The 26,641-nt window shown below is 40.0% G+C and overlaps 1 protein-coding gene and 1 pseudogene across 3 annotated transcripts in view; one reads left to right on the top strand and one right to left on the bottom strand.

Annotated features, from left to right (window-relative positions):
- Positions 1-396: 396 nt before the first annotated feature.
- FRMD3 (FERM domain containing 3) overlaps positions 397-26,641 on the bottom strand; it is a 318,301-nt gene continuing 292,056 nt past the window's right edge. For 2 of the 3 annotated variants that reach the window (XM_044265819.1, XM_044265821.1), the window contains exon 14: positions 3,894-5,922. In XM_044265819.1, the coding sequence (XP_044121754.1) occupies positions 5,327-5,922 (596 nt within the window). In that variant the 3' untranslated portion in view covers positions 3,894-5,326. Of the gene's footprint in view, positions 584-3,893; positions 5,923-26,641 lie in introns of those variants that run through there. The other variant, XM_044265820.1, reaches the window with a different exon arrangement.
- On the top strand, positions 15,859-16,850 carry LOC122917659 (annotated as a pseudogene).

The raw sequence follows: 26,641 nt of genomic DNA, 5'->3' as shown, positions 1-26,641 counted from the left end.
CTAAGAGTTTTTCCTTCACAACCAAGAAAGTGTCCTTGGTTCTCTTTCCAAGGAGATATTTGGAGTGAGCATCAGCTATGGGTAAAGAATAGGGATGTGTGGTGCCAACTAACCTCTTGTTCTTTACTAATATTAAGTCTCAAGGTCCCTCACCCACTTGCAAAGCTGGTCAGGGCCAGTGGCAGTAGTAGATATCCCCTGATGCCTGAGGTTCAGCCAGAAGCAGCCTTCTCCTTTCTTCCCTTACTGGCAACACTGGAGGTTACAAAGATCCTAAATATTCTTGAGTGTCCTTAGTGTGAATCTTGCCCCCAGCCACCACCCCAATTCCCAGTAGACGATAGACACCAGGGCGAGGAGAGGATTAAAATCAGTTTTATTAATGGATTGGAGAACACAGCTGGGATCTGAGACCCAAGTGAGGGCTTCTTCCGTCCTCTCTCAAGTGACGATGGCTGAGCCCACTGCATGGGGCTCGCCAAACTTACCCACCCATCACAGACCGAGGCTGGAAGGTGGAGAGCCGAGTCCTGGCTGGGCCCACCACGGGCAGGTCCTGCTGGGTCTGTTTACTGCATGTAGACTGGAAGCCCAAAACAGGTCCAAGAGAAAGAGAGAGAGAGAGAAAGAAGCAGGAGGAAAAGTAAGCAGGGACCTTTAGTACATGATCTCCACCCAGTACTTTCCTTCTAGGCTGGAGTGTAGTTAGGAGAGCTTTTCCCTATTTGGCTAAGCAGGAATGGAGGGATAAGGACAAGGGTTTCTCCCACGAGGTGAGATTGGGTCAGGAGCCCAGATTGCTCAAGGAATAAATAACCAAGGGCCACTTTTTGTAAACCTTCCAGTCTGCAGACACTAAGGCAGACAAAGGTGTTGGCTACAGCTGCTGGAGCTGGGACTTTAGGTCCCTAAGTCACCTCATACCTGATTAATAACCACAGAATTCTTTTTCTTGCCTGTAGTCTACAGTGTGGACCTCTGACGACCTCTGAGTAAGAACTCGACAGACCTCCCCTGCCACAGCCTACCCCTGAGGTGGATGAAATGGATGAAGGTGATCAAAAGGTACAAAGTTCTAGTTATAAGTAAGTTCTGGCTGACAAGACAACATGGGGACTCTAGATAACAATCCTGTACTGCACTGCAAATTGCTAAGAGAGCAGATCTTAAAAGTTGTCATCACAAGAAAAAATTTTGTGCTTCTGTGAGGTGATGGATATTGACTAAACTTCCTGTGTGATCATTTCACAACATGTACCTATATCTAACCTTATTGTATACCTGAAACTAATACAATTTTGTCAATTATTGCTCAGTAGAACAGAGATTGACAGACTTAAGAGGCCACAACAGCTGACGTACAAATTGGCTTGACATCCATGGTGTTCCTACTGTACAGAGAGCCCCTTTTGCTTCATTCACAGTAACACCTTCTGATTTAGCAGTCAGGATGGAGTTGTTAGCTTTGTGATAAACCAGAGCAGTGGGCCTTTCAGGCCATGCTGTACGGAGGAGAAGACAAGAGTAGAAGAATAAAATTCTTCCGGGGTCCACGAACAGATCAAAGTTTCATGGCAAGTGCTGGAGAGTTGAGTCTGATTTAGCTCTCTCTGGCCCAAAAAAGCACCCTTTTCTGCCAGAACTGATGACCTACTAATTTTTAACATCCTGAAATCCTTCCTCTTATCTATAATGAAGAACACCTCTCATCTACTTTTTCCATGCTTTGCTATTTTCTAGTTATCTTAATGCTGTAGCTATCTTTTACATTCAGGTCCATTTGCAGTACACTCAATATTCCTGGTTTTAGCATGAATGATTTCTGCAAAGGATTAATTCCATCCATTACCTGTGATTTTTTTATTTCATTCTATCACCATTCAAGGGTGACTTCATTCACGGTCCTACATGGTACCTTACTGTAGTTCCAACAAAGTAAAGTTGCATAAATAGCCTGAATAAAACTAAATGATTGCAGAAACATTTTTCCCCAGAGTATTTTTATTAGGGATTCCTGCCACCATATTAACATATAAAACAATCTGGATGTTGACATAGAAATGCAGATTTGACTATACAAAGATAAGGCTCCAATCACAGGTAACATGGCCCCCATTTCTCTAGTATTTCAATGAAATCACCTTTTGAATTCTTCCCAGAGTTGTCTTTATAAATATTAGACAAACCACAAAATATATTCCAAATACATAACATTTTACAGTATGTTCCAAGCACAGACAGAAATACACGATACTTTACCTACATTTTTTTTCAAGATCCAACTTGCATTAGCACTAAAGACAAGATTGTGTGTGTATATGTATTTGCCATATATGTGTGTATTTAAACCACAAATGTACACATGGTTGCTTTCATGGAAAATTGAAACCTTTGAGACTGTGGGTTTTATCCCATGATATCTGAGAGGGAACAGGAATAGTAACATGTCACAAACTCCTCAAACTGGGGAAAAATAAACACAACTATGTATGAAGGGCATATCAGTTGTGTGTATACAAATACACACATATATACAGATTCATATATAAACACAGCTATAGTGATAATATGGTATATACATATACTCACACACTTGCTTTGAATTCTGTATCTCACTATATTATATACTCTCCATCTTTGGAAGCACTTTTCTCCTCTTTTGATCCAGGCAGCTGGAGACTCTCTCCTAACAAAATTAAGTGGGTATTTCTAAAACGCTGATTCTATTCTAAATGCCACAAAATGGCATTTCAGGATCCCAGTTTTATGTTTGGTGGCTATTGCTTAAATTCAGTAGACCCTATTCTTTTAACTCCTTCGCTTACAAATATTTCTATTCAGTTTCTGCCTAAAACAGATGTTAGCTGGAAATGTTAAAATATATTGATTACTCCCCAATATACATCTGCAGGGTTGGATTATGGGTAGTATTTATCCTGTCAGTATTTTTCAGGGTTTTATGATGGGCAATATATTACATACTTCCATAATTTTAAAAAATACTACTTTAAACAGGTAGGGGCTAGGTTTGTTATGGTTAGAACTTTAAAGGAAATGATATAAAGCATGATTACAAGGAGGGCTAATTTTGGGCAGACTACACTGGTGTGCCCTTTTGTCAGAAAGTGAGTTGGAAGTCATGACAAAGGGGTAAAAAAAAAAACCCTTCAATTTCAAAGCTAGCCATTTGGAAACTTCCAAAATAAGCTATAGAAAATATATTCTATGTTGGTATCAAATTTCAGGTATTAAATATTCAATAAAAAGCAAAATAAATCACTGAAAGCACATGGGAGAGAACACCTTACACACCTAACAGCAAGTGTATATTCTAGTTAGTTCAACTGAAGGCTTTACTTTTAAAATTTATTTTCAAACTTATATGTTAAATAGAACACCCAGAGCTCCATGAATGGTCAATTTAGAAATGATGCTAATGGTGGAGTTGGAGCATCTATTATGGTTAAGGAGAGAATACAAGTGCCCAATCTCTTTGTAAATGAAGGCAACAGAATATTCTCAATCCATGGAGAAATCCCAATGCACTAGGCCCTAAGCGCCACACTCTTTTCTTGCTCAATTATACCGCAGTATTTTAAGTACTCTGCCCAGGGAAGCATCAGAACCTCTCTTTCTATTGTGGATCTTATGGTATGAAGAAAGGTACTAGAACATTTGTTTCCCCTGCTATCGGGTTAGGGAGTCATTTTACTATTTCACCCAAGCTGAATGCGAGATCCTCTAATGAGTCCCTTCTACTTTCTTTTTTTTTTTTTTTTTTAAAGATTTTATTTATTTATTTGAGAGAGACAGTGAGAGAGAGCATGAGCGAGGAGAAGGTCAGAGAGCGAAGCAGACTCCCCATGGAGCTGGGAGCCTGATGTGGGACTCGATCCCGGGACTCCAGGATCACGCCCTGAGCCGAAGGCAGTCGTCCAACCAACTGCGCCACCCAGGCGTCCCTCCCTTCTACTTTCTTAATGGAAGCCCCAATTAGGAATGAGTTAAGATCTTAAGAAAACCAGGGAAGGAAAAGAGGGTAACAGCCACCAAAAAGGAAGATCACCAGCATTTATCAAAAAGCCACACTTCATTCTTTCCATATCTTCTCTCCCTCTTTCTCTCTTACACACACTTCTTTTGAAATTTTTCCCATTGAATTAGTAAAAGGCATGAGGGACCTGAAAAATATGCCTTACAGTTTCTCCTCTTTGACTTAGATCCACTTAAACATATACCCACCAACTTGGACAGCAAGTGCACATTCTTTACATCATCCAATACCCATGCATCACCACCACTTTGGTAAAAGATGGTTTGCCTACCACCCCTGCGCAGCAGCAGCCTCACCAAACTCCCATTTTGCTACTTGCCCAGTTCCTATCTGTATCTACTCTTGGGTTAATATACAATAATATGCAATTACCTAGCATAACTTTTAACTGTTTTCCCTTTAAAAAACATTCTTTCCCAACCAAAATATATGGATGGAATGCAAATGAAGGGAGTAAATCATCTTGTCCAAATACTTTGAAAAAATGGACCGCCCTGTGTCCACTTGAGTCTTCCCAGTTTCTACATCCTCCAGTTCCATCATCCATTTCAAGAGCTTACTTACTACAGTGTCTGCCTACCTCATACGCAGGTAACAACAAATTATGCAATTGGTTCAGCCAAAAATATTGTAAAAAACAAACCAGTGCCAAAACGTTAAAAAATTCCTGACATACCCTTTGTGCATTAGTCTTAAACAATCTGTACACTTAAATAACTCCAGGAGGCTTCTTTTTTTGCTAAAAATTTACCAAAATATTTTGAACACATAAAAATATTTTTAAAAAAACAGAAAACAAAAGCCCAGCATAAATTTAGTTGTATAGGCATCGGTTAGAGGACGTTGTTTTCACTAAGGATTATATTCAAAAACTTTCTCTTGGGTTGTTATTAAAATTCTGATCCAGAACCTTACAATGGTGCTAACTATTAAAAAAGGGGGAAATCTAATTCAGCTCAATGTATTATGTATTATGATATAATAAAGAGTATGTCTGTAGTATAATAAAAAATAAACATGTTTTTGGTTACTTAAAGGCGATCTTCCTGACCTATAACTAAAACAACTGTATTTGACTTGAACTTATTTAACTGCAGTGAATTATGGAAAGCTAACTGAAAGTTTTCAATAATCCGTTATGAGTGAGGAACACCTGTTCATGGCCCCATGACCATGCAGAACCAGGCATTTGCAGAAAAAGACAGAAACAAAAACAAAAAAAGCAAAATCACTAGTATTGAATATAGCCCTTAGTCATAGGAGATACGAACTTTACGAGCAGCCCAGCATGTAGAGAATGAGGTTGACTTTGCCAGCCACCCACTCCTTTAAAGGGCAGTAGTATTCATAGTGAAACTGCTCAAACTCTGGCGTCTGGCGGATTTCACATAAGAAGGAGAGATCAATACCTGACTCCAAAAGGAGGAGGAGCAGGGGGAATACAAAGAGCAGCAGCCCCAGGCCCACCACCAGGAGCCTGGAAAAACTCTTGACCAGTGGGTTCACCCGAATATGGCCTCTCAGAATGTCATAGCTCCACGACAAAGCTTGGCGAGCTTCCTTCAGCTCTTCCTCTTCGGCCATCAAAAAGGCATGTTCGTCCGCTTCCAGTTCCTCAAAGGAATCCGTGTCTTCTCTTTCCAACTCTAGCCTCGAAGGACAGTCAAAGAGCATGTCAATCTCATCATCATCCACGGGGGTGGGGAGCAGGCTGGCACTTGGGCTGTACGCCAGTTCCGAGATGGTCAGGGGCTCTTCTTTGATTTTATCTTCCTCTTCATTTGGGGGGTTTTCATACTCCCGGGCTTCCTTCACTGGCGAGCTAGAGATCAGAGGGGCAGAAACATCTTCTTTGGGTAATGGAACACCTGTAAAAAGAGACATTTTGTCCCTTAATTTTATATTTCAGGTTTTTTTTTCTTTGTCCTTCCCACAAAGATCTAGAGATGGAAACTAACAAAGAAAAAAGAAAGAGAAAGAAAAAAGGGGGAAAAAAAAGGAATTCAAGGAATCCATGAAGTCACTGTGTGGAATGCTGACTTTTAACAAGGTACTTTTAGTAAAAGACCCCTAAGTTCAACATGCTAAACCCCAAATAAGCAACACATCTCAAATGGTTGGCAATATTTGCAATATTGATGCGTACAGCTAGGGTCTGCAAGCCTCCAACTTTGGTCATGTCTACAAGAATAAGAGGACAATAAACCATTATTGTAATTTTGAATGGTGTCTTTTAGAAGTCAACGGTTACTGTACTACCTTAGATAACAAATTATAGAATCTCCTATTCAATGACAGCCCAATTTTTATGTACCCTAGTCTTCATCCAGGCACAAATTAGTGGTTTCTAGTTTTATAGAACAGCACTTACATACATACTGTAATCATGTGTGCACAAACTTGCATCTTGCTCTCTTCATTTAACATTTTAACTTAGACATTCTCCATGTTGAAATGAACTCCCATAGTATTATTCTTAGGCTGCCAAATTCTCTACTAATACAGTAAATTTGTTGCTTATTGACAAACATTTAAATTGCTTTGCAGTTGTAAAAAAAAAAAATGCTAACAGACACCTTTACATATAAAAGCTTTTTTACCCTTTTGTTTGCGTTCATTTGCCACAAATAGATACCTGAAAGGAAAATCGCTTGGTCAAAGGGTAGGCATGTTATTTCTTAAAGTTTATCAGGGGAGAGCGGTTTCTTAGCTCTTCATGTCAACAGAGGGCAAATGGAGTTGCCTAAGGCTGGCTCTGCTCATTTTGAGTCTTGGGTTCTTAGTGGGAATTAAAAACTGGCTTTATCAAAGCCATGTTCCTCAAGGTGGATCTACAGGGTGATACAGTGGTAGCCGGGTGCATTAACTATGAACTACTACATTTCAGGATTTCTAAGACGTGCAAGAAGTGATAGACTGGACTTAGCTGTTGTCCCTGTGAAGGGAAGCACACAACCATCCTGGACCAGATACCAAGGAGAGAATCCTGGAGCGTGGGAGCAAGGCTAACGCAGCCCACTACACCAAAGAGAGCAAGACCGAGCACTCTGGAAAGGTAGGTAGAGGTGTGGTTCTATGCTGGCCCTCAGGCCCCTTCCTGGCCAGTGACCTGCACCATGCTGGGAAGTCCGCAAGAGCCCAGGGGTGATATGATATCCAGCACTGTGGGTTGCTTCAAGGGAGCTGGCTTTGCTTCATAGGGATTATAGGGGAATCTGTGGGGCTCAAAAACTGGGAATCTGATTGGGACAGAGCACCAGGGAGGGCGCTTCTGCCCTTGAATCTGGGCAGACCAAGTGCATACCTGCAGAGCCCAAGTCGTAATCCCAAGCTGGTTCATTTGCAGAACTGAGTCAGCAGAACAGTCTGACCCCTGGGAAAGCAGCAGGGTTCAGGTCTGCTTGCTTGGGTCCTCAGAGGAGTTTTATCAGCCTGGAGCCTGGGCTGTCCCTACCCTGGGCAGAAAAACTGAGTCTTAGCCCTACACTCTGTAGAGCCTGGCTCCTGGTCCTTCTCAGCCAGAAAGCCTGATGGAGGAAACTCAAAGTTGCCTGAAGGGGGCTCTCCTAGGTAAAAGGAGTCACGGTTCGAGGCTGTGGAGAGTAGTCCCCAGACCCGTGTGGCAGGAAAGGCTGGTGAGAACAATTGTGAGCTACGTGACGTGGCAACACTCAGGCTGAGGGGTAGGTGGGTAGAGCTGACTGCCTTCAGAACAAAGCAAGGGTTACTGTTTGGCCAGAAAAACTGTGGCATGACTTAGCTTGGGTAAGGACAGCAAAGAGCCTTACTAGCCTTGGAGCTGCTTCTCCTGCTACGTCCAGGCAGGGAAACTAATTCATAGCCCCCTCATGGGTGAATAAGTTTCAGCCCCCCGACGACCAAGGAACCTCCCTAGAACGCTTCAGACATTAAGAGCCCTGTTCACAGAGAGCACAGCCTGTGGTTTTCCTTGTCTGCAGAGCAAAACTGGTAGCCTCACCCACCCAGAACATCCAGTGCACACTCTTGCTTGATTCAGGTCCCCAGACAACAAACTATGCAGGCCCTGGGTCCTGTCTTACTGCCCTGGCAAATCAGGGAAGCTAATTCAGAACCCCACTTTAACTGCTGAGTGTAGGACCCGGTCCTGACCATCTAGTAAGACTACCCGGGGAATCCAGGCAACTGCGGTGCCCATCTTACCGCCTCACAGGGGCAGGGGACCAAGCCAGCAGTCCTATCCAGCTCTTCTCAGTCAGTGGCCCACCCACCCACCCATGACCTCAAAGCCTGAACACCTGTCATGCCCCAAAATAACCCCTAACAGTAGCTCACCTGCCCAAGGATGGTACCAGTGTACACATTCAGAAACCCAAACCGAGCTGCTAAAGAGCTCTCTGCCAAAATGAACCTGCAAAGACTCAGAGATCACTTATCATTTTCAGATAGGAAAGTAGTTCACTGGTGATCAATCTACAATAAATCAGGTAAATATGACCACATCAAAGCAAATTAAGGCACTAATTACTAACCCTAAAGAAACAGAGATCTCTCATCTGTCAAAGAATTCAAAATAATCCTCTTAAAGAAGTTTACTGAAATACAAGAACACATAGGTGGCTAAACAAAATTATGAAAATGAAAAATGAACAAAATGAGAAGTTCAACAAAGAAATAGAAACCATAAAAAATATCCTAGAACTGGAAAACACAGTAACTGAACTGAAGAATTCAGTAGAGTGCTTCAAAAGCACACTCAACTATGCAGAAGAAAAAAATCAGCAACCTGGATGATTGAACAAATTATCTAGTCAGAGAATCAAAAAGAAAAAAAAGAAAAAGAACAGAACTTATGGCATACAATGAAAGAAACAATCTTGGCATTATGCTAAATCAAGAAGGAAAAAAAAAGATGGAAAGTACATTTAAAGCAACAATGGCTGGCCTTCTGGTCTGAGATAACCATAGAGGGAGACACTGAACTCACTTCCTCCACATATACACCAAATCTACAGGTAGTTATAGAGCAGTGCCGATGACCTGAGGGCTGAATGAACAGCTTCTGTACAAAGTGATCGAACACAGAGAACGGCGAGAGCAGTGGAAATGCTGTAAAGCAAACTGCACAGGGGAGGGACAGGACTGGGGGACTGTGTCCAGATTCATTGCTCTGGAGCACAGAAAGTAAGCTGTGGTAAAGAGAGCTTCTAGAACTCTGTCAGAGGGCAGCAGAACTGCTGGAACTCTCTTTGGATCAGAAGGTCTGGCAAACGCCATGGTTTACATTCCCCCTCCACCTTGACAGCGGAGATCCAAGCAGGGTCTGGATAGACTAGCCAGCCTGCTACCCCAGCCAGCCCTGGGCACCTAGCCCAGACCAGTCTTCCATGCCTTGGGGTACACAAAAAGAGGTGTGATTTAAAAGTGCAGCAAGGATATAAAGACCCAGCCCTAGAGCTCTGCCAAATGTCAGGAGAGCTGCTGGAACTCTTTCCAGATGAAACGGGCTGCTGAACACCAGAGTTGACAATTCCCTCCATCTTGGAGTAGAGGCTGGGAGTCCTGGCTTACTGCCTCAATGGATCCTGGGATTAGCCTACACCACCTCCAGTTGTCCAACCAAAGTGGCCCCAGCACAGCACATTTGAGATATGCCTAATCAGTACTCACTACAGCTCCACCTGTCCCACCAAGGTATCACAGGAGCAAAGCACCCTGGACCTATACCATTCAGCTCCAGATGACGTGTTAGGACAATTGTCTCACGCTTGCTTCAGGTCCAGCCACCCTAGCCCAGGGCACACCCTGCACAAAACACCCTGGGAACACCCAGCAAGGACCTGCCTCAGTTCCAGCCACCTACCAGGGTGCACCCTGGGTGAGCATCCCAGGACCCCCTGGCTTGTACCCACTTCAGCTTCAGCTGAAGTGTTTTGTCAGGGTGCCCTCAGCAGAGAGAGCCCTGGAACCCTAGCCCACACCAGCCACTGCCTGAGCCAGCCAAAGGAACCAGGAACAAACAGTTTATACAGGGGATGACCATACACAAGAGCCCTCCTTTGTGTTTGGAAGAAGCAGTTGTTCCACCTAATTCATGGAAACAAACACAGAAAGTCAAAATAAGGAGAAAGAGGAATATGCTCCAAACAGAATAACAAGACAAAACCACAAAAAAAGAACTAAATAAAATGGAGATAAGCAATCTACCTGATGAGTTTAATGGTCATAAAGATGCTCACTGGCCTGGAGAAAAAGTTGGTGAGCTCAGAACTAAACCCAAGAAATGAAAAATATAAAAAAGGACTAATCAGAGTTGAAGAATACAATAACTGAAATGAAAAAATACACTAGAGGAAATCAACAAACTAGTAGATGCAGAAGAATGGACATATCAGTGATCTGGAAGACAGGATTAGAAAGAATTTTTTAAAGTGAGGACAGGTAAAGGGATCTCTTGGTCAACAGCAAGCAAACACACAATCATATTTTAAGCGTTCCAGTAGGAAGGGAGAGAAGGGACAGAAAATTTACTGTAAAAAATTAGACCTGAAAACTTCCTTAACCTGCGGAGCAAAACAAACATCCAGGTTCAGGAAGCAGAGAGAGTTCCAAGCAAGATGAACCCCAAGGAGGTCCACACAAAAACGTAAAATAATTAAAATTTCAAATTATGAGCCAGAATTTTAAAAGCCATGAGAGAGAGAGAGAGAGAGAGAAGTAACTAGTTACAACTAGTACAAGGAAAAACCCCATAAGGCCATCTGCTGATTTTTCAGCAGAAACTGTGACTATATCATGCCACTTTCTCCTGGCCTGCAAAGTATTGAAAGGGAAAAACCTATAATTCTGAATATTCTACCTGGCAATATTCTACCTGGCAAAGTTATCATTCAGAAATGAAGGGAAATTAATGGGGCTCCTGGGTGGAGTGGTTAAACGCCCAACTCTTGGTTTCCGCTCAGGTCATGACTTCACAGTTGTGAGATTGAGCCCTGCATCAGGCTCCATGCTCTCCCTCTTCCTCTGTCCCTCCCCTGTTCTCGCTCTCTTTCAAGTTAAAACAAAACAACTGAAGGAAAAATAAAGAGATTCTTGGAGAAGCAAAAGTTAAAGGAGGTCATCACCACTAAGCTGGCCTTAAAGAAATGCTAAAGGCCTTTAAGTAGAAAAGAAAAGGCCATAATTGAAAGTAAGAAAATTGTGAAAGAAAAACAATTTTCTAACTAAAAGCAAAAATCCAGTAAAGCAGGTAGAACAAATACTTACTCACCAAAAAAAAAAAAAAAAAAAAAAAAGAAAGAAAGAAAGAAAAAAAAAAAGGAAGAAGTAAAATCAATTTTATCTTAAAAGTTAAGGGGACTCGCAAAATAAAAGGGTATAAAATATGACAACATATACATAAAAAAGTGGAGGGGGGAGTAAAAATGAAGTTCTTTTAGACTGTGTTCCAAACTTCAGTGACATCAACTTAATATAGACTGCTATATACATAGGATGTTATATATGAGCCTAATGGTAACCACAAATAAAAAAACCTGATATAGGGGCACCTGGGTGGCTCAGTCATTAAGCAGCTGCCTTCAGTTCAAGTCATGATCCCAAGGTCATGGGATTGAGCCCTGAATCAGGCTCCCTGGTCACCAGGAAGCCTGCTTCTCCTTCTCCCACTCCCCCTACTTGTGTTTCTTCTCTTGCTTTGTCTCTCTCTATCAAATAAATAAAAGCTTAAAAAAAAAACTGATATAGATACACAAAAAATAAAGAGAAAGGTAGTGAAACTCTAGAACAAAAGAAAGTCATCAATCACAAGGGGCAAGAACAAGAGATAAAAGGGAGAACTAGAAAAACAATCAGAAGTCAATTAGCAAAATGTCAATAGGTATGTACTTAAACGTACATGGTATAGTAATTAAATGTACATGGTCAAATGCTCTGATCAAAAGACATAGGGTGGGGGGCGCCTGGGTGGCTCAGTGGGTTAAGCCTCTGCCTTCGGCTCAGGTCATGATTCCAGGGTCCTGGGATCGAGCCCCGCATCGGGCTCTCTGCTCAACAGGGAGCCTGCTTCCCCCTCTCTCTCTGTCTGCCTCTCTGCCTACTTGTCATCTCTCTCTCTGTCAAATAAATAAATAAAATCTTAAAAAAAAAAGAAAGAAAGAAAAAAAAAAGACATAGGGTGCCAGGATGGATAATAAAAACAACAACAAAAACCCAACCCATTTATATGCTGCCTAAAAGAGTTGCTCTTCAGACCTGAAGATACATAGAGACTGAAAGTGAAAGATGGAAAAAACTTCCATGCAAATGAAAGTTAAAAAAACTAAAGTATTTTAGTGGCAATACAAAAAAGTATTGCCACTCTGGCCTTTTTTTTTTTAAATCAGACAAGAGAGACATTAAAACCAAGACTGTAATGAGACAAGGGCATTATAAAGGATAAAGGGCTCAATCCAACAAGAGGCTATAACAATTGTAAATATGTGTGCAACCAATGTTGGAACACCTAATATATAAAGCGAAGATGAACAGACACAAAGGAGTAATTGACAATAATAATAGTACAGAACTTTGACACCATATTTACATCAATGGAGAGATCATCCAGGCAGAATATCAGTAAGGAAACTATATCTTTGAACAACACATAAGTCCATGTGGTCTAAATAAATATATACATAAGAGAATATACATTTCCTTCAAGTACACATGAAACATTATATGAAATAGATCACATTAAGCCACCAAATCTCAATAAACTTAAGACTGAAGTTGTCATGAATTTTTTTCTAACCATAGAGGTATGAAACTAAAAAATCACAGGGGAAAAAAACTGGGGAAAAAAACAAACATGTGGAGGCTGATCAACGTGCTACTAAACCACTGAGTCAATAGAAATTTAGAAGCACATAGGGACAAAAAATGTTCAAATCTTTGGGACACAGCAAAAGCAGCTGGAAGGGGGAAATTTATAGCAATATAAGCCTACCTTAAGAAACAAGAGAAATTTCAAACACTCTAACCTCATCCCAAAAGAACTAGAAAAAAACAAAGTTAGTTGAGGGAATAAAATAATAAAAACCACACATAAGTGAAATAAAGACAAAACAACAGCAACAACAAAAACACAACAGAAAAAAATCAAGCTAAGAGCTGGTACCTCAAAAAGATAGACAAAATTGATAAACCTTTAGCCAAACTCACTAAGAAAAAAGAGAGGAACCAAATAAAATTCAGAAATGGTAGATGAGAAGTAACAACTGACAACACAGGAATACAAAGGATTATAAGAGACAACCACAAAAATTATATGCTCACCAATTAGATAATATAGGAGAAATAGAAAATTTCCTAGAAACCTATAACCTTCCAAATATGAATCAGAAATAGAAAATCTGAACAGACCAATAAAAATAATGAAATGGAATTGATGGTCAAAAAACTCCTGGCAAACAAAAGCCCAGGACCAAATGGATTCACAGGTGAATTCTACCAAATATTTGAAGAAGAGTTTATAGGCATTCTCCTCAAATTATTCCAAAAAAAAAAATGGGAGAGAAGGAAAGCTTCTAAATACTATTATGCAAGGCCAATATGATCTTGACACTGAGAACAGACAGACAGTACAAAAAAAAAAAACAAAGCAAGAAAACAACACCAACAGAACCATAGGCCAATTTCCCTGAAGAATACAGACCCAAAAATCCTCAACAAAATATTAGTAAACCATATTTAATAATACATTAAAAAGATCATTCACAACAACCAAGTGGGATTTATTATGAAGATTTATTCAGTATTCACAAATCAATAGGAAATACCACTTTAAGAAAATGAAGGATAAAAATCATATCTCAATAGATGCAGAAAAATCATTTGACAATGTACAATACCACTCATGATTAAAAACTCTCAACAAAGTAGGGTTTCAAGGACCATACCTTAACATAGTAAAAGCCATATATGAATACCCATAGCTAACATTATACTCACAATGATGAAAAAAAGAGCATTTACTCTAAAATCAGGAACTAGATAGAGAAAGATGTCCACTCTCAACACTTTTATTCAATATAATGCTGGAAATCTTAACTATAGCAATCAGACAAGAAAAAGAAATAAAATGCAAGGAAGAAAAACTTTCACTACTTACAGATGACATGACACGATCCACAGAAAACCCTAAAGCCTCTACCAAAAACAGCATATATTAATTCAGTAAAGTTGCAGGGTACAACATTAATACATAGGTATTGCTGTTGCTCACTAAAAATGAAATAGAAGTTGTTGCTATTCACTAATAATGAAACAGCAGAAAGAACACAATTCCATTTACTAAGTGTACTAAATACCATTTTCAGTTGCACCAAAATAAATAAAATACCTCTAAGTAAACTTAACCAAGGAGGTAAAAGCAACAATGGTGGAAAACTTCCCCAACCTGGAGAGAAATAGAGATCCAGTCCCAGGACACCCTGAGGACCCCCAAATAGGCTGACCTGATCTGAACCCCAAATAGGACCCCCTGAATAGGCCAACACCCACTTACATAACTGAATTGCCAGATGTAAAACACAAAGAATTATAACAGCAGCAAGAGACAAGAGAGAAGTTATTTATATACAAGGGAAATCCAATGACACTATTGGTGGATTTTCAACAGCTACCCTTCAGGCCAGGAGAGAATGGGATGACATATTCACGCTACCTAAAACAAATAAACAAACCTGTTAATCAAAAATGCTATATCCAGTGAAGCTGTCCTTCAGAAATGAAGAAGTTATAAAAACTTTCCCAAATGAACAAAAGCTGAGGAAACTCATCACCATTAGAGCTGCCTTAAAAGAAATGCTAATGGGAACTCTTGCTGGAAATAAAAGAATACTAATTAACATAAAAATTTAAAAGGCAAAAAAAAAAATTTAAAAGGCAGTGTAAAACTTACTGGTAATGATAAAACACAGTCAAAGTTGGATTGTGTGGTATGGTAAAGTTGGATCATAATTCACTTACAACTTTAGTTTGAAAGTTAAAAAACAGGGCGCCTGGGTGGCTCAGTGGATTAAGCCACTGCCTTCGGCTCAGGTCATGATCTGAGTCCTGAGATTGAGTCCCTGCTTCCTCCTCTCTCTCTCTGCCTGCCTCTCTGCCTACTGGTGATTTCTCTCTGTCAAATAAATAAATAAATAAATAAATGGTTAAAAAACAGTGAAAATAGCCATAACTAAAATAATCTGTTCTTACACAATATAAAAATATGTAAATTATAACAATAATCTAAAATGTGAGGGAGAGCAGAAGTCAAAGTGTAAAGTTTAGGAATTCTATCAAAGTTGTTATTATTTTTAAATAGGGTGTTATAATTTTAAGATATATTTATTTAAGTGTGGCACCTGGGTGGCTCAGTCAGTTAAGTGGCCAACTCTTGATTTCAGCTCAGGTTATGATCTCAGTCCTGGGATCCAGCCCCACACTGGGATCTGTGTTCAGTGGGGAGTCTCCTTCAGGATTCTCTCTCTCTGCTCCTCCCCCTACTCACATATACACACATAATCTTCCTCTAAAATAAATACATCTTTAAAAAAACAAGATATTTTACATAAGCTTCATGGTAACCACAAGGGAAAAACGTATAATAATCACACAAAAGAACATGATAAAGAAGTCAAAGCCTACTGATACCACAAGACACCAAAACATTAAAAAAAAAGCAGGATAAGAAACAAGGAACAATGAACAAAATGGCAATAGTAAGCCCTCACTTAACAAATATAATTACTTCCCTTTCTGCCCGTGGACGCCGCCCAGTAAGCATCGTTAAAGTCTCCCCTCCCACCGCCGTCATATCTAAGTCAGAGTCTCCCAAAGAGCCTGAACAGCTGCGGAAGCTCTTCATCGGAGGTCTGAGCTTTGAAACAACCGATGAGAGTCTGAGGAGCCATTTTGAGCAATGGGGAACACCTACGGACTGTGTGGTAATGAGAGATCCGAACACCAAGCGCTCCAGAGGCTTTGGGTTTGTCACATATGCCACTGTGGAGGAGGTGGATGCAGCCATGAATGCAAGGCCACACAAGGTGGATGGAAGAGTTGTGGAACCAAAGAGGGCTGTCTCAAGAGAAGATTCTCAAAGACCTGGTGCCCACTTAACTGTGAAAAAGATTTTTGTTGGTGGCATTAAAGAAGACACTGAAGAACATCATCTAAGAGATTATTTCGAACAGTATGGGAAAATCGAAGTGATTGAGATCATGACTGACCGAGGCAGTGGCAAAAAGAGGGGTTTTGCTTTTGTAACATTTGATGACCATGATTCTGTAGACAAGATTGTCATTCAAAAATACCATACTGTGAATGGCCACAACTGTGAAGTAAGGAAAGCGCTCTCTAAGCAAGAGATGGCTAGTGCTTCATCCAGCCAAAGAGGTCGAAGTGGTTCTGGAAACTTTGGTGGTGGTCGTGGAGGTGGTTTTGGTGGGAATGACAACTTTGGTCGCGGAGGAAACTTCAGTGGTCGAGGTGGCTTTGGTGGCAGTTGAGGTGGTGGTGGATATGGTGGCAGTAGGGATGGCTATAACGGATTTGGTAATGATGGAAGCAACTTTGGAGGTGGCGGAAGCTATAATGATTTTGGCAATTACAACAATCAATCCTCAAATTTTGGACCCATGAAAGGAGGCAATTTTGGAGGCAGAAGCTCTGGCCCTTATGGTGGTGGAGGCCAATACTTCGCCAAACCACGAAACCAAGGTGGCTATGGTGGTTCCAGCAGCAGCAGCAGCTATGGCAGTGGCAGAAGGTTTTAATTACTGCCAGGAAACAAAGCTTAGCAGGAGAGGAGAGCCAGAGAAGTGACAGGGAAGCTACAGGTTACAACAGATTTGTGAACTCAGCCAAGCACAGTGGTGGCAGGGCCTAGCTGCTACAAAGAAGACATGTTTTAGACAATACTCATGTGTATGGGCAAAAAAACTCGAGGACTGTATTTGTGACTAATTGTATAACAGGTTATTTTAGTTTCTGTTCTGTGGAAAGTGTAAAGCATTCCAACAAAGGGTTTTAATGTAGATTTTTTTTTTTTGCACCCATGCTGTTGATTGCTAAATGTAATAGTCTGATCATGACGCTGAATAAATGTGTCTTTTTTTAAAAAAAAAAAATATATATATATATAATTACTTTAAACATAAACAGATTAAATTATCCAATCAAAAGATGTAGAATGGCTAAGTGGATTAAAAAAATCAACAATATACTACTGATAGGAGGCTCACTTTATCATTAATGACACACACAGACTGAGAGTGAAAGGAAAGAAAAAGATATTTCAAGCAAACAGTGACAAAAAGAAAGCAGGGGTAACTATTCTTACATGAGACACAAAAGTCTCATATGATCCCTTGTATTTCTGTGGTATGAGCTGTAATGTTTCCTTTTATAAAGCTGGCATTCCCCTGATAACAAAGTCAGAAAAGGACACTACCAACAAACTACAGACTAACATACCTGACCAAAAATTCTTTGTAAAATAATAGCAAACCAAATCCAGCAGCACATTAAAAGGATCATTCACCCTGATCAACTGGGAGCTACACTTGGGATATAAAAATGGTTCAACCTGGGATGAAAATCAATCAGTGATATATTACATTAATAGAATGAAAAAAGAAATCCTATGATCACTTTAATAACTGCCAAAAAGCATTTGACAGAAATTCAACATCCATGTATGATAAAAAAAACTCTTAACAAATTAAGTATTGAAGGAATGTACCTCAACACAATAAAGTTCATGTATGATAACCCTACAGCTAACATCATCCTCAATGATGAAATGTTGAATGCTTTTCCTCTAAGATCAGGAACAGACAAATGTGCCCACTCTCACCACTCCTATTTAATATAATACTGGAAGTTCTTGCCAAAGCAGTCAAGAAAAATAAAAGGCATCAGAATTGGAAAGGAAGAAATAAACCTGTCTCTATTTATAGATAACATGATTTTATAAACAGAAAATCCTAAAGACCCAATTAGAAAACTTAGGTTCAATCAAAGAATTCAGTAAAGTTGCAGGATATAAAATTAAAAACACAAAAATCAGTAGCATTTCTATACACTCAGTAACCTGAAAAAGAAATAAAATAATCCCATTTATAAAAGCATCAAAAACAATAAAATACTGGGGTGCCCTGGGTGCCTCAGTCAGTTACACAGCTACCTTTGGCTCAGGTCATGATCCCAGAGTCCTAGGATAGATTCCTGCATCAGGCTCCTTGCTCAGCAGGGAGCCTGCTTCTCCCTCTGCCTGCTGCCCATCCCCCTGCTTGTGCTCTGTCAAATAAATAAAATCTTAAAAACCATAAAAAACTTAGCCAGTAAAAGATCTCTATTCTGAAAATTAAGATACTGATTAAAGAAATTGAGAGGACATAAATAAATGGAAAGCTATCACAAGTTAATGGATCAGAAGAATTAATAGTGTTAAAATGTCAATACTACCGCCCCGCATCAGGCTCTCTGCTCAGTGGGGAGCCTGCTTCCCCCACTCTCTCTGCCTGCCCCTCTGCCTACCTGTGATCTGTCAAATAAATAAAATTTAATAAAATAAAATGTCAATACTACCAAAAGCTATCTACAGATTCAGTGCAATACCTATCAAGCTTCCAATGGCATTTTTTTTTTTTTTAAAGATCTTTGAGGGAGAGAGTGAGGGCACAGAGGAGAGCACAAGGGAGAAGCAGACTCCCCACTGAGCAGACAGCCTGACTCAGGGTTCGATCCCAGGACCCTGAAATCATGACCTGAGCTGAAGGCAGAGGCTTAAACAACTGAGCCACCCAGGAGCCCCTCCAATGGCATTTTTTTTAATGGAAGAAGAGAAAACAATCCTAAAATGAATATGAAACCACAAAAGATGTCAAAGAGCTGAAACAATCCTGAGAGAGAAGAACAATCATACTTCCTGATTTTAATAACATACAGTAATCAAAATAATCTGGTACTGGCATAAAACGGACAAAAGTACTATGGAACACAACTGAGAGCCAAGAAATAAACCCAAGCATATCTGGTCAAGTAATATTTGACATTGGAGCCAAGAATACTCAATGGAGAAAAGATAGTCTCTCCAATAAAATGGTGCTGGGAAAATTGGCTATTCACATGTAAAAGAAAGAAGCTAGACACTGTTCTTATACCACCACAAAAATTAACTCAAAATGGATTAAAGACAAACATGAGACATGAAACCACAAAACTCCTAGAAGAAAACATGGGAAATAAGCTCCTTAATATGGGTCTTGGCAATGATTTTCCAGATATGACACCTAGTTACAAGCAACAAAATAAAAGGTCAACAGGACTGTCACACTAAAAAGTTCTTCCCAGCAAAGAGCACAATCAACAAACTGAGAAGACAACCTACAGAATGGGAAAAAAATATTTGCCAACTGTGTATCTGATAAGGGGTTAATATATAAGCATATAAAGAAATCCTACAACTAAATAGCAAAAAAACCCAGAAAATAATAATCCAATTATAAGTGGGCTAAAACCCTGAACAAACGTTTTTCCAAATGACAAAAGACCAACAGGCACATGAAATGATGGTCACTTATATTCTCAGCAACTGAATTTAAAAAAAGAAACCTGGGGAAAAAAATCAGATTTGTGGTTACCAAAGTCAGTGGATGGGGGGAACTGGAAGAAAGGGATTAAAAGGTGCAAACTTCCAGTTACAGGATAAATAAGTACTAGGAATATAATGTAAAACATGATGACTATAGTTAACACTACTATATGAGACACACGAAAGTTATTGAGATAATAGATCCTGAAAGCTCTCAACACAAGGAAAATTGGTTTTTTAAAAACTGCATTTATAAGAGACAACAGATGCTAACTAAACTTACTGTGGTAATCATTTCACAGTATATGTAAATCAAGCCATTACGCTGTACACTTTAAGCTTATATAGAGATTTAATTCTATATTTCAATTCTACCTCAATAAAACAAGAGGGGAAAAAGATGTGCAGAAGTGAATTACTGGTTTTATCTTTCAAAATTCAACATTTTCTTCATAGTTCTAGTATATAACATTGAGCAACATATATGAAAAATGCCATAAAACACCTAAGCCATACACAAGTTCCAACAAGCACATGAAAAAATGCTCAACATCCTTAGTCATTAGGGAAATGTAACTCAAAACCAAATATAGTACTTTATACCCACTAGGATAGCAATTATTTACTTTTTAAACCTGAAAATGCAAGTGTTGATAAGGATGTGGAGAAATCAGAACTCTCATAGTGATGGGGAGTTTACAAATGGTTCAGCCTCCATGGAAAACAGTTCGGCAGTTCCTCAAAAAGTGAAACAGAATTACCAGCAATTCCACTCCCAAGCATATGCTCCAAAGAGTTGAAAGCAAGTGTTCAGGCCAATACATGTAAACAGATGTGCACAGCAGCACTATTCCAGTAATCAAAAGGTGGAAACAATCCAAATGTCCCATCAGTGGTTGCATAGACAAAATATGGTTTATCCATACAATGGAATATCATTCAGCCATAAAAGGCAATGAAGTAGGAATACATGCTATGTGGACAAGTCTCAAAAAATGTACGCTAAGTGAAAGTAGACAGACACAAAAGGTAACATAATGTAGGATTGCATTTATCTGAAATATCCAGAACAGGTTAGTCCATAAAGACAGAAAGCACACTGGTGGCTGCCAGGACCTGAGGGAAGTGCGGACTGGGGAGTGACTGCTTAAATAGGTTTCATTATCCTTTTGGAGTGACGTAAACCAAGAGTTGGATGTTTAGCTGACTGTGTCTCACAGGTGCCCCAAGAATAAACCTTTAAAACAATTTTTTTAATTTTATTAATTTTTTAATTTTTAATAAACATATAATGTATTATTAGCCCCAGGCATACAGGCCTGTGAATCGCCAGGTTTACACATTTCACAGCACTCACCATAGCACATACCTTCCCCAATGACCATATCCCCACCACCCTCTCCCAAGCCCCCCCTGCCCTCAGCAACCCTCAGTCTGTTTTGTGAGATTGAGTCTTTTATGGTTTATCTCCCTCCTGATCCCATCTTCTTCCATTTTTTCTTTTCCTACCCACCAAACCCCCCAAGCTGCATCTCCACTTCCTCATATTAGGGAGATCATTCGATAGTTGTCTTTCTCCAACTGACTTATTTCGCTAAGCATAATACCTTCTAGTTCCATCCATGTCGTCGCAAATGGCAAGATTTCATTTCTTTTGATGGCTGCATAGTAAGAATAAAACTTTTAAGTGAAGTTACTTAATAACTAAAGTTTTATAAGTAAGACTCTTAGTTTTGGCTTGGGTTGTGGTCACAGGGTAATGAGAATGGGCCCTACCCACATCAGGCTCTGCGCTTTGTGCAAGTCTGCTTGGAGAATCTCCCTCTCCTTCTGCTCCCTCTCCCCATGCTCACTCACTATTTTTTATATAAAATAATTTTTTTAAGAGCTAATATTCTTAGAACTCGGGTTGCTTCTCTAGAACACAAGAATAACCTCATAAGGCTAGCAAAAGGATTAAATGAAGTTATGAATGTAAGTATTATCTATGGCAAAAACGCTATATAAATTAGATGTTACTATCTTGCCAAAAATCATTAGGCTAATTTGATCTGCTATCAAGCAACATCATTTCATCAATATATAGGTCAGTTTTCTAACAAGTCCACTATTATAGAGTACAAGGAGAATTTCATTACATTGGTTATCCATACTTTCTCAGTTTTCTTTTTATGATAGATGCTTGAATTTTCCCAAACACCTCTTCTGGTGAATTATAACAAGAATATCTAAAGAGATCAGAAATGCTAAATTAGTAAAACTTACCTACACTGGTTTATTAAAATTATTTTTACTTCTTCCATATATGAGAAGATGCCTGAATATATTCACAATGCTCAATGGCTGACAAAATTTTTCGAGGTGAAATGACAGTAATATAGGAAAAGGAAATAGCTTTCAAATTTATATAATTATATAGCCCTAATTAAAATTAAGGAAAAGCTGTAAACATATAGGAAACAGTCCATAAAAGTTAACTATTATAATTATATATTAGTATGATAACATAACTATGTTCTAATGCCATTATTGTCATTATTCAATTTGAAGAAATACTCCATGAAGTGAAATAGCAAGAATTCCAAGATGCTGACGGAAAGGACCAGCCACTGATGATAGACAGGTAATGTGCCTGCCATGTACAGCTGGTCAGGCTGCACACTGCCTATTCCATCCAGCAATGATTCATACAATGCCAATGTGATGGCACTCCCTAAAGATAAGCCATGCACCACAAAAGAACCTACTCAGCAGGACTCTGACAATGAAGAACATTCTCAGTGACAGCATCTCAGTGCCGAAGGGAAAATACAGAGACCTTTTAAGTATACAGCAAAATTGGTGGCAGGTAAAAATGGAATAAGTATTGCACACATTTCCATTCAGAAATCAGCCCCTCTATTAACTGGACATAGGACAGAAACCAAGTACTACAGGCAAGAACACCAGCAGCTTGCGTGCGTACAAAACAGCAAAAGAGACTGGTTCATGGTCTTTATCTGGTTTGCCTGGGTGTGATGATTTTTGTGGATGAACCAATGCATTATCAATCGTCACCAAACTAAACCTCCTTAAATGAAGATAACACTAAATCCTAAGTAAGTCATGGGTTTGCACAAGGGCTCAAAAGCGTATAGAAAGAAAAATGTTAGAAAGCACTGTAGAGGCAATATGGCAATAGAATAAAGTAATGGGTCACCTGTCATTTGCATTTATCTACACCAACGATTTTGGAGTTTGGATTACTTGGGGTAACTTTAAGCCCACTTGGGAACAAATCTATTTAGAGTCTCCCAATGTCATTACTATCGTTGGCCGAAAGAACTGGCTCGCTTTGCAGGAGATACTCCCGCAGCCCGACTCCTCACCCCCTTCTCCCCCGCCCCCACCACCGTTGGCTTCCTGACCCTCACCCTGTGAGCAACATACCTTTCTCGGTGTGGGAAGCTTTGGGAAATGGCGCCACTGGGAACCACCATTCTTGCTCCCTGTAAGGCACCCCAGGTCACCCTGTGCTGATTCCCAACTACAGAATGCCTTGAAACTATGCAGTGCTAGGATACACAGAAAGTGGCACTGCCCTTTGTCAGGAAGGTGGGTGCTTAAAAAACCATCGAGGCAGGGCGCCTGGGTGGCTCAGTGGGCTAAAGCCTCTGCCTTCGGCTCAGGTCATGATCCCAGGGTTCTGGGATCGAGCCCCGCATTGGGCTCTCTGCTCGGCAGGGAGCCTGCTTCCCTTCCTCTCTCTCTGCCTGTTTGTGATCTCTGTCTATCAAATAAATAAATAAAATCTTTAAAAAAAAAAAAACCCATCAGGGCTGTTTTTGGAAGTCCAATGATTAGAGGGGCCAGCATCATTTAGTAGGTGCGGGTCAGGGATGCCAGACATCCTACAGTGTGCAAGATGGTCCCACAAAATGAATCACTTATTTTGCATCCCACATAACTTCAGATGTCTTATCAAATAGTACCCATCTAGCAAAAACTTACTTAGATAATGATCTGAAAATATAACCTGTCTCTATTTTACACTTAAGCTTAAGGCATCTGGGTATGATAAACAAATTTTGAATTTTTTAAGCATACTACCACTAGGTAAACTGAAGCGAGTTTTTTGCCAAGCATTGTTGATCTGTTCAGGGTATCACATCACTGGCATCCAGGATGCTGACGTAGCAGCAAATATTCTCTGGTCTCTGAGTGGTGCCCTTGATGCCCACATCTCACCACTGCTTTCACATAGGAACCAGCATTCCACTCCATTCTGCCTCCCATTGAGTTAGATTTCAGAAAAACCGTTAGAAAGACTTACTATTTTATTATAAATTACTTCTAATGTTTCCTAATATTACAGTGAAAGCGCTGATTTGACTTTTAAAGTTATGTGTAAATTGACTCTGTTTTCTCAGAGTTTCATCTCAGGATCGTGACATTACATCTTTGTGTAGGGAGAACATTACAAAATCTTTGTTGATTCAGTGGGAACACTAAATCTGAGAGGGCTGACCACCACTGCTTACGCACACTCGAGACTGACAGGTCCTTATAGAGGTGGCAGATTTGTTGCCTAATAACCAGAATCGTCCTCATCCTAGAGGTGAGCTAACTTTCAATTAATCAACTTATGTTCATCGGCATAGCCGTACTGGCTCTGCAAGGTGTGCCTTATTTCTTCTCAAACTGAGGGCACGGACAAGAAGCTTGAAGGAAGAGTGGGAGAGAAGAAGGGAACTGGCCATCACTCCACTTACGGGAACTAGGGCAGAGTGAGAGGAACAATGGCCTGGAATTCTGGGGACCTGGATTCAGTTCCCAGCTGATCCAGACCTCTGTATGTCCTTAGACATGTGAGTTAGTTATCTAGGTCTTGGACCTGTTATGTACAAAATGGACCAAATCCTTTCTAGCTCTAGTGTTGCATGGTTGTTAGTCTATGTCAGTAAAATGTCCCATGAAAACTATACATATACTCTCCCTAAAACCACCAATTACCTGTAGGTAATAAGCAAAGCTATTTCTCCATTAACTATTGAAAAATGTGGGAGAGGGAGGAAAGACAAAAGCACCAAGAGTTTTACTACATTTGGACAGGGCTGGCCGTTCTAGGTGCATGATCATGTGACATGCATAAAAGGAAGTGAGAAAACAGAGTCAGAGGGGTTGAGTATCTTGCACAAGGTCAGGAGGTCAGGAAGCAAGAGCGGGGGTTTGTACCCAAGCCTGTCTGGCCGAAAGCTTGTTCCAAACTATGAGAAAAGGGGATCTGAGAGGCCCCAAGAGGCCCTTACTTTGTAACTGAGTAAGAGTCTTCTGTTATTGGCCCTGTTTCATTTGCTAAAACCAGTGTCATCATGTTTGGTGATTATTTGTCCCCATTTGCCCAGAACAGTCCCACTGTATGCAGTTGTCCTAGCAGTATTTTTAAAAAGATTAATTTATTTGAGAGAGAAAGAGAGAGAGAGAGAGAGAAAGTAGGGGAAGGGCAAAAGGCGAAGGAGAGAATCTTAAGCAGGCTCCATGCTGAGTGCAGAGACTGACTTAGGGATCGGTCTCTCTAACCTGAGATCATGACCTAAGCCAAGATCAAGAGTAAGGCCATTAACCAACTAAGTCACACAGGTAACCCCTAGCAATGTTATTAAAGTTCCCTTCCACTCTTAAAAAGTTTTGCCTAATAAAATTTACTGTCACCTAATTATATTTCATATCTGTGATTGTATCATGGGAAGGATAGAAGCAAAAAAAAAACAAGAAAAAAACCTCACTTGCTGTTGTGAGGATTAACAGTTTAGGTTAGAGATAAAATAAACTTCAAAATTTATTACATTCTGCAAGTGCTATCCGTCCCTAAAATGTTTTCTGTTCACATTAAACAGCATGCAGTCTTCCAAAATGTAGTTAAGACAGTTTACCGCTGACCTCCTATATGACTCTTTTACTTTCCTTTGTTGGGGATAAAGTTTAACCTTTCAAGTGAAGTACATGTCCCACTGGTTTAAAGAAAAGATCCTAAGAATGATATTTACTTTTTCAGATGAGGCATAGACATTGCAAAATATCTCACACTAGAAATGTACCTGATGCCCCTGAGTATTCTTGGGAAAATGCCCATTCATTCTATTTAAAACTCATGAAGAGTCATCCCAGTGACTCAGGAAAGTATACATGACAAGAAACTTAGACATGTGCGTGCACACACACACACACACACAGAGAGAGAGAGAGAAAGAAAATCCTAATGTTTTTCCCATCTGTGCACATCAATCCCACTTCTTCTTACGGTCCTTATCTACCACCTTCCTGGTCTTATCTCTCAGAGTAGCTCAACATTTTGACACACTTAATCGTACCATCATCTTGGGCAACTTCAATATCTAAAATTCAAGAAAATGATACACTCAATTCCTGTATTCATTGTAGCAACCAGCTGCCCCTCCCAGCCCACTGAGACGCCTCTTACAAGAATCACCAACGACAAACATATTGCTAAAGATAATCACCAACAACAAACATATTGCTAAAGTTCTTTTTTGCCTTACTGACCACTTGATCTCTGAGACTCCACATTCTCTTGGTTTTCATCCAGTGGTTCTAAGCTACCTTTGTCTGCTTCAAAAATCGCATCTCTTTTGTGGTAGCAAGAACCCTCTGTTTTTCTCATTCTGTACTCTCGCTCTTACAGTCTCAGCCATATGCATGGCTCCAACATGCCCCTGCATTTCTATTCAACACAGATCTCTGGGTCACTAGTGTCCCTTAAAGTGCTGCTAGTTGTTCTTTGAAAAGAGTGCTCTAAAGGCACCTGGGTGGTTCAGTCAGTTAAGCGCAGGCCTTCAGTTCAGCTCGTGTTCTCAGGGTCTTGGGATCAAGCCCATTGTCAGGCACCCTGCTGCTTGGCAGGGAGTCCACTTCTCCCTCTCGTTCTGTTCCTCTCCCCTGGTTTTCCCTCTCTCTGTCTCTCTGAAATAAAAAAGCTTTAAAAA

Source organism: Neovison vison, chromosome 9 (genome assembly GCF_020171115.1).
Source record: "Neovison vison isolate M4711 chromosome 9, ASM_NN_V1, whole genome shotgun sequence".
NCBI classification, from domain to species: Eukaryota; Metazoa; Chordata; class Mammalia; order Carnivora; family Mustelidae; genus Neogale; species Neogale vison.
Note: the sequence above shows the minus strand (reverse complement) of the source record. Positions and strands in the feature narration are given on the sequence as shown.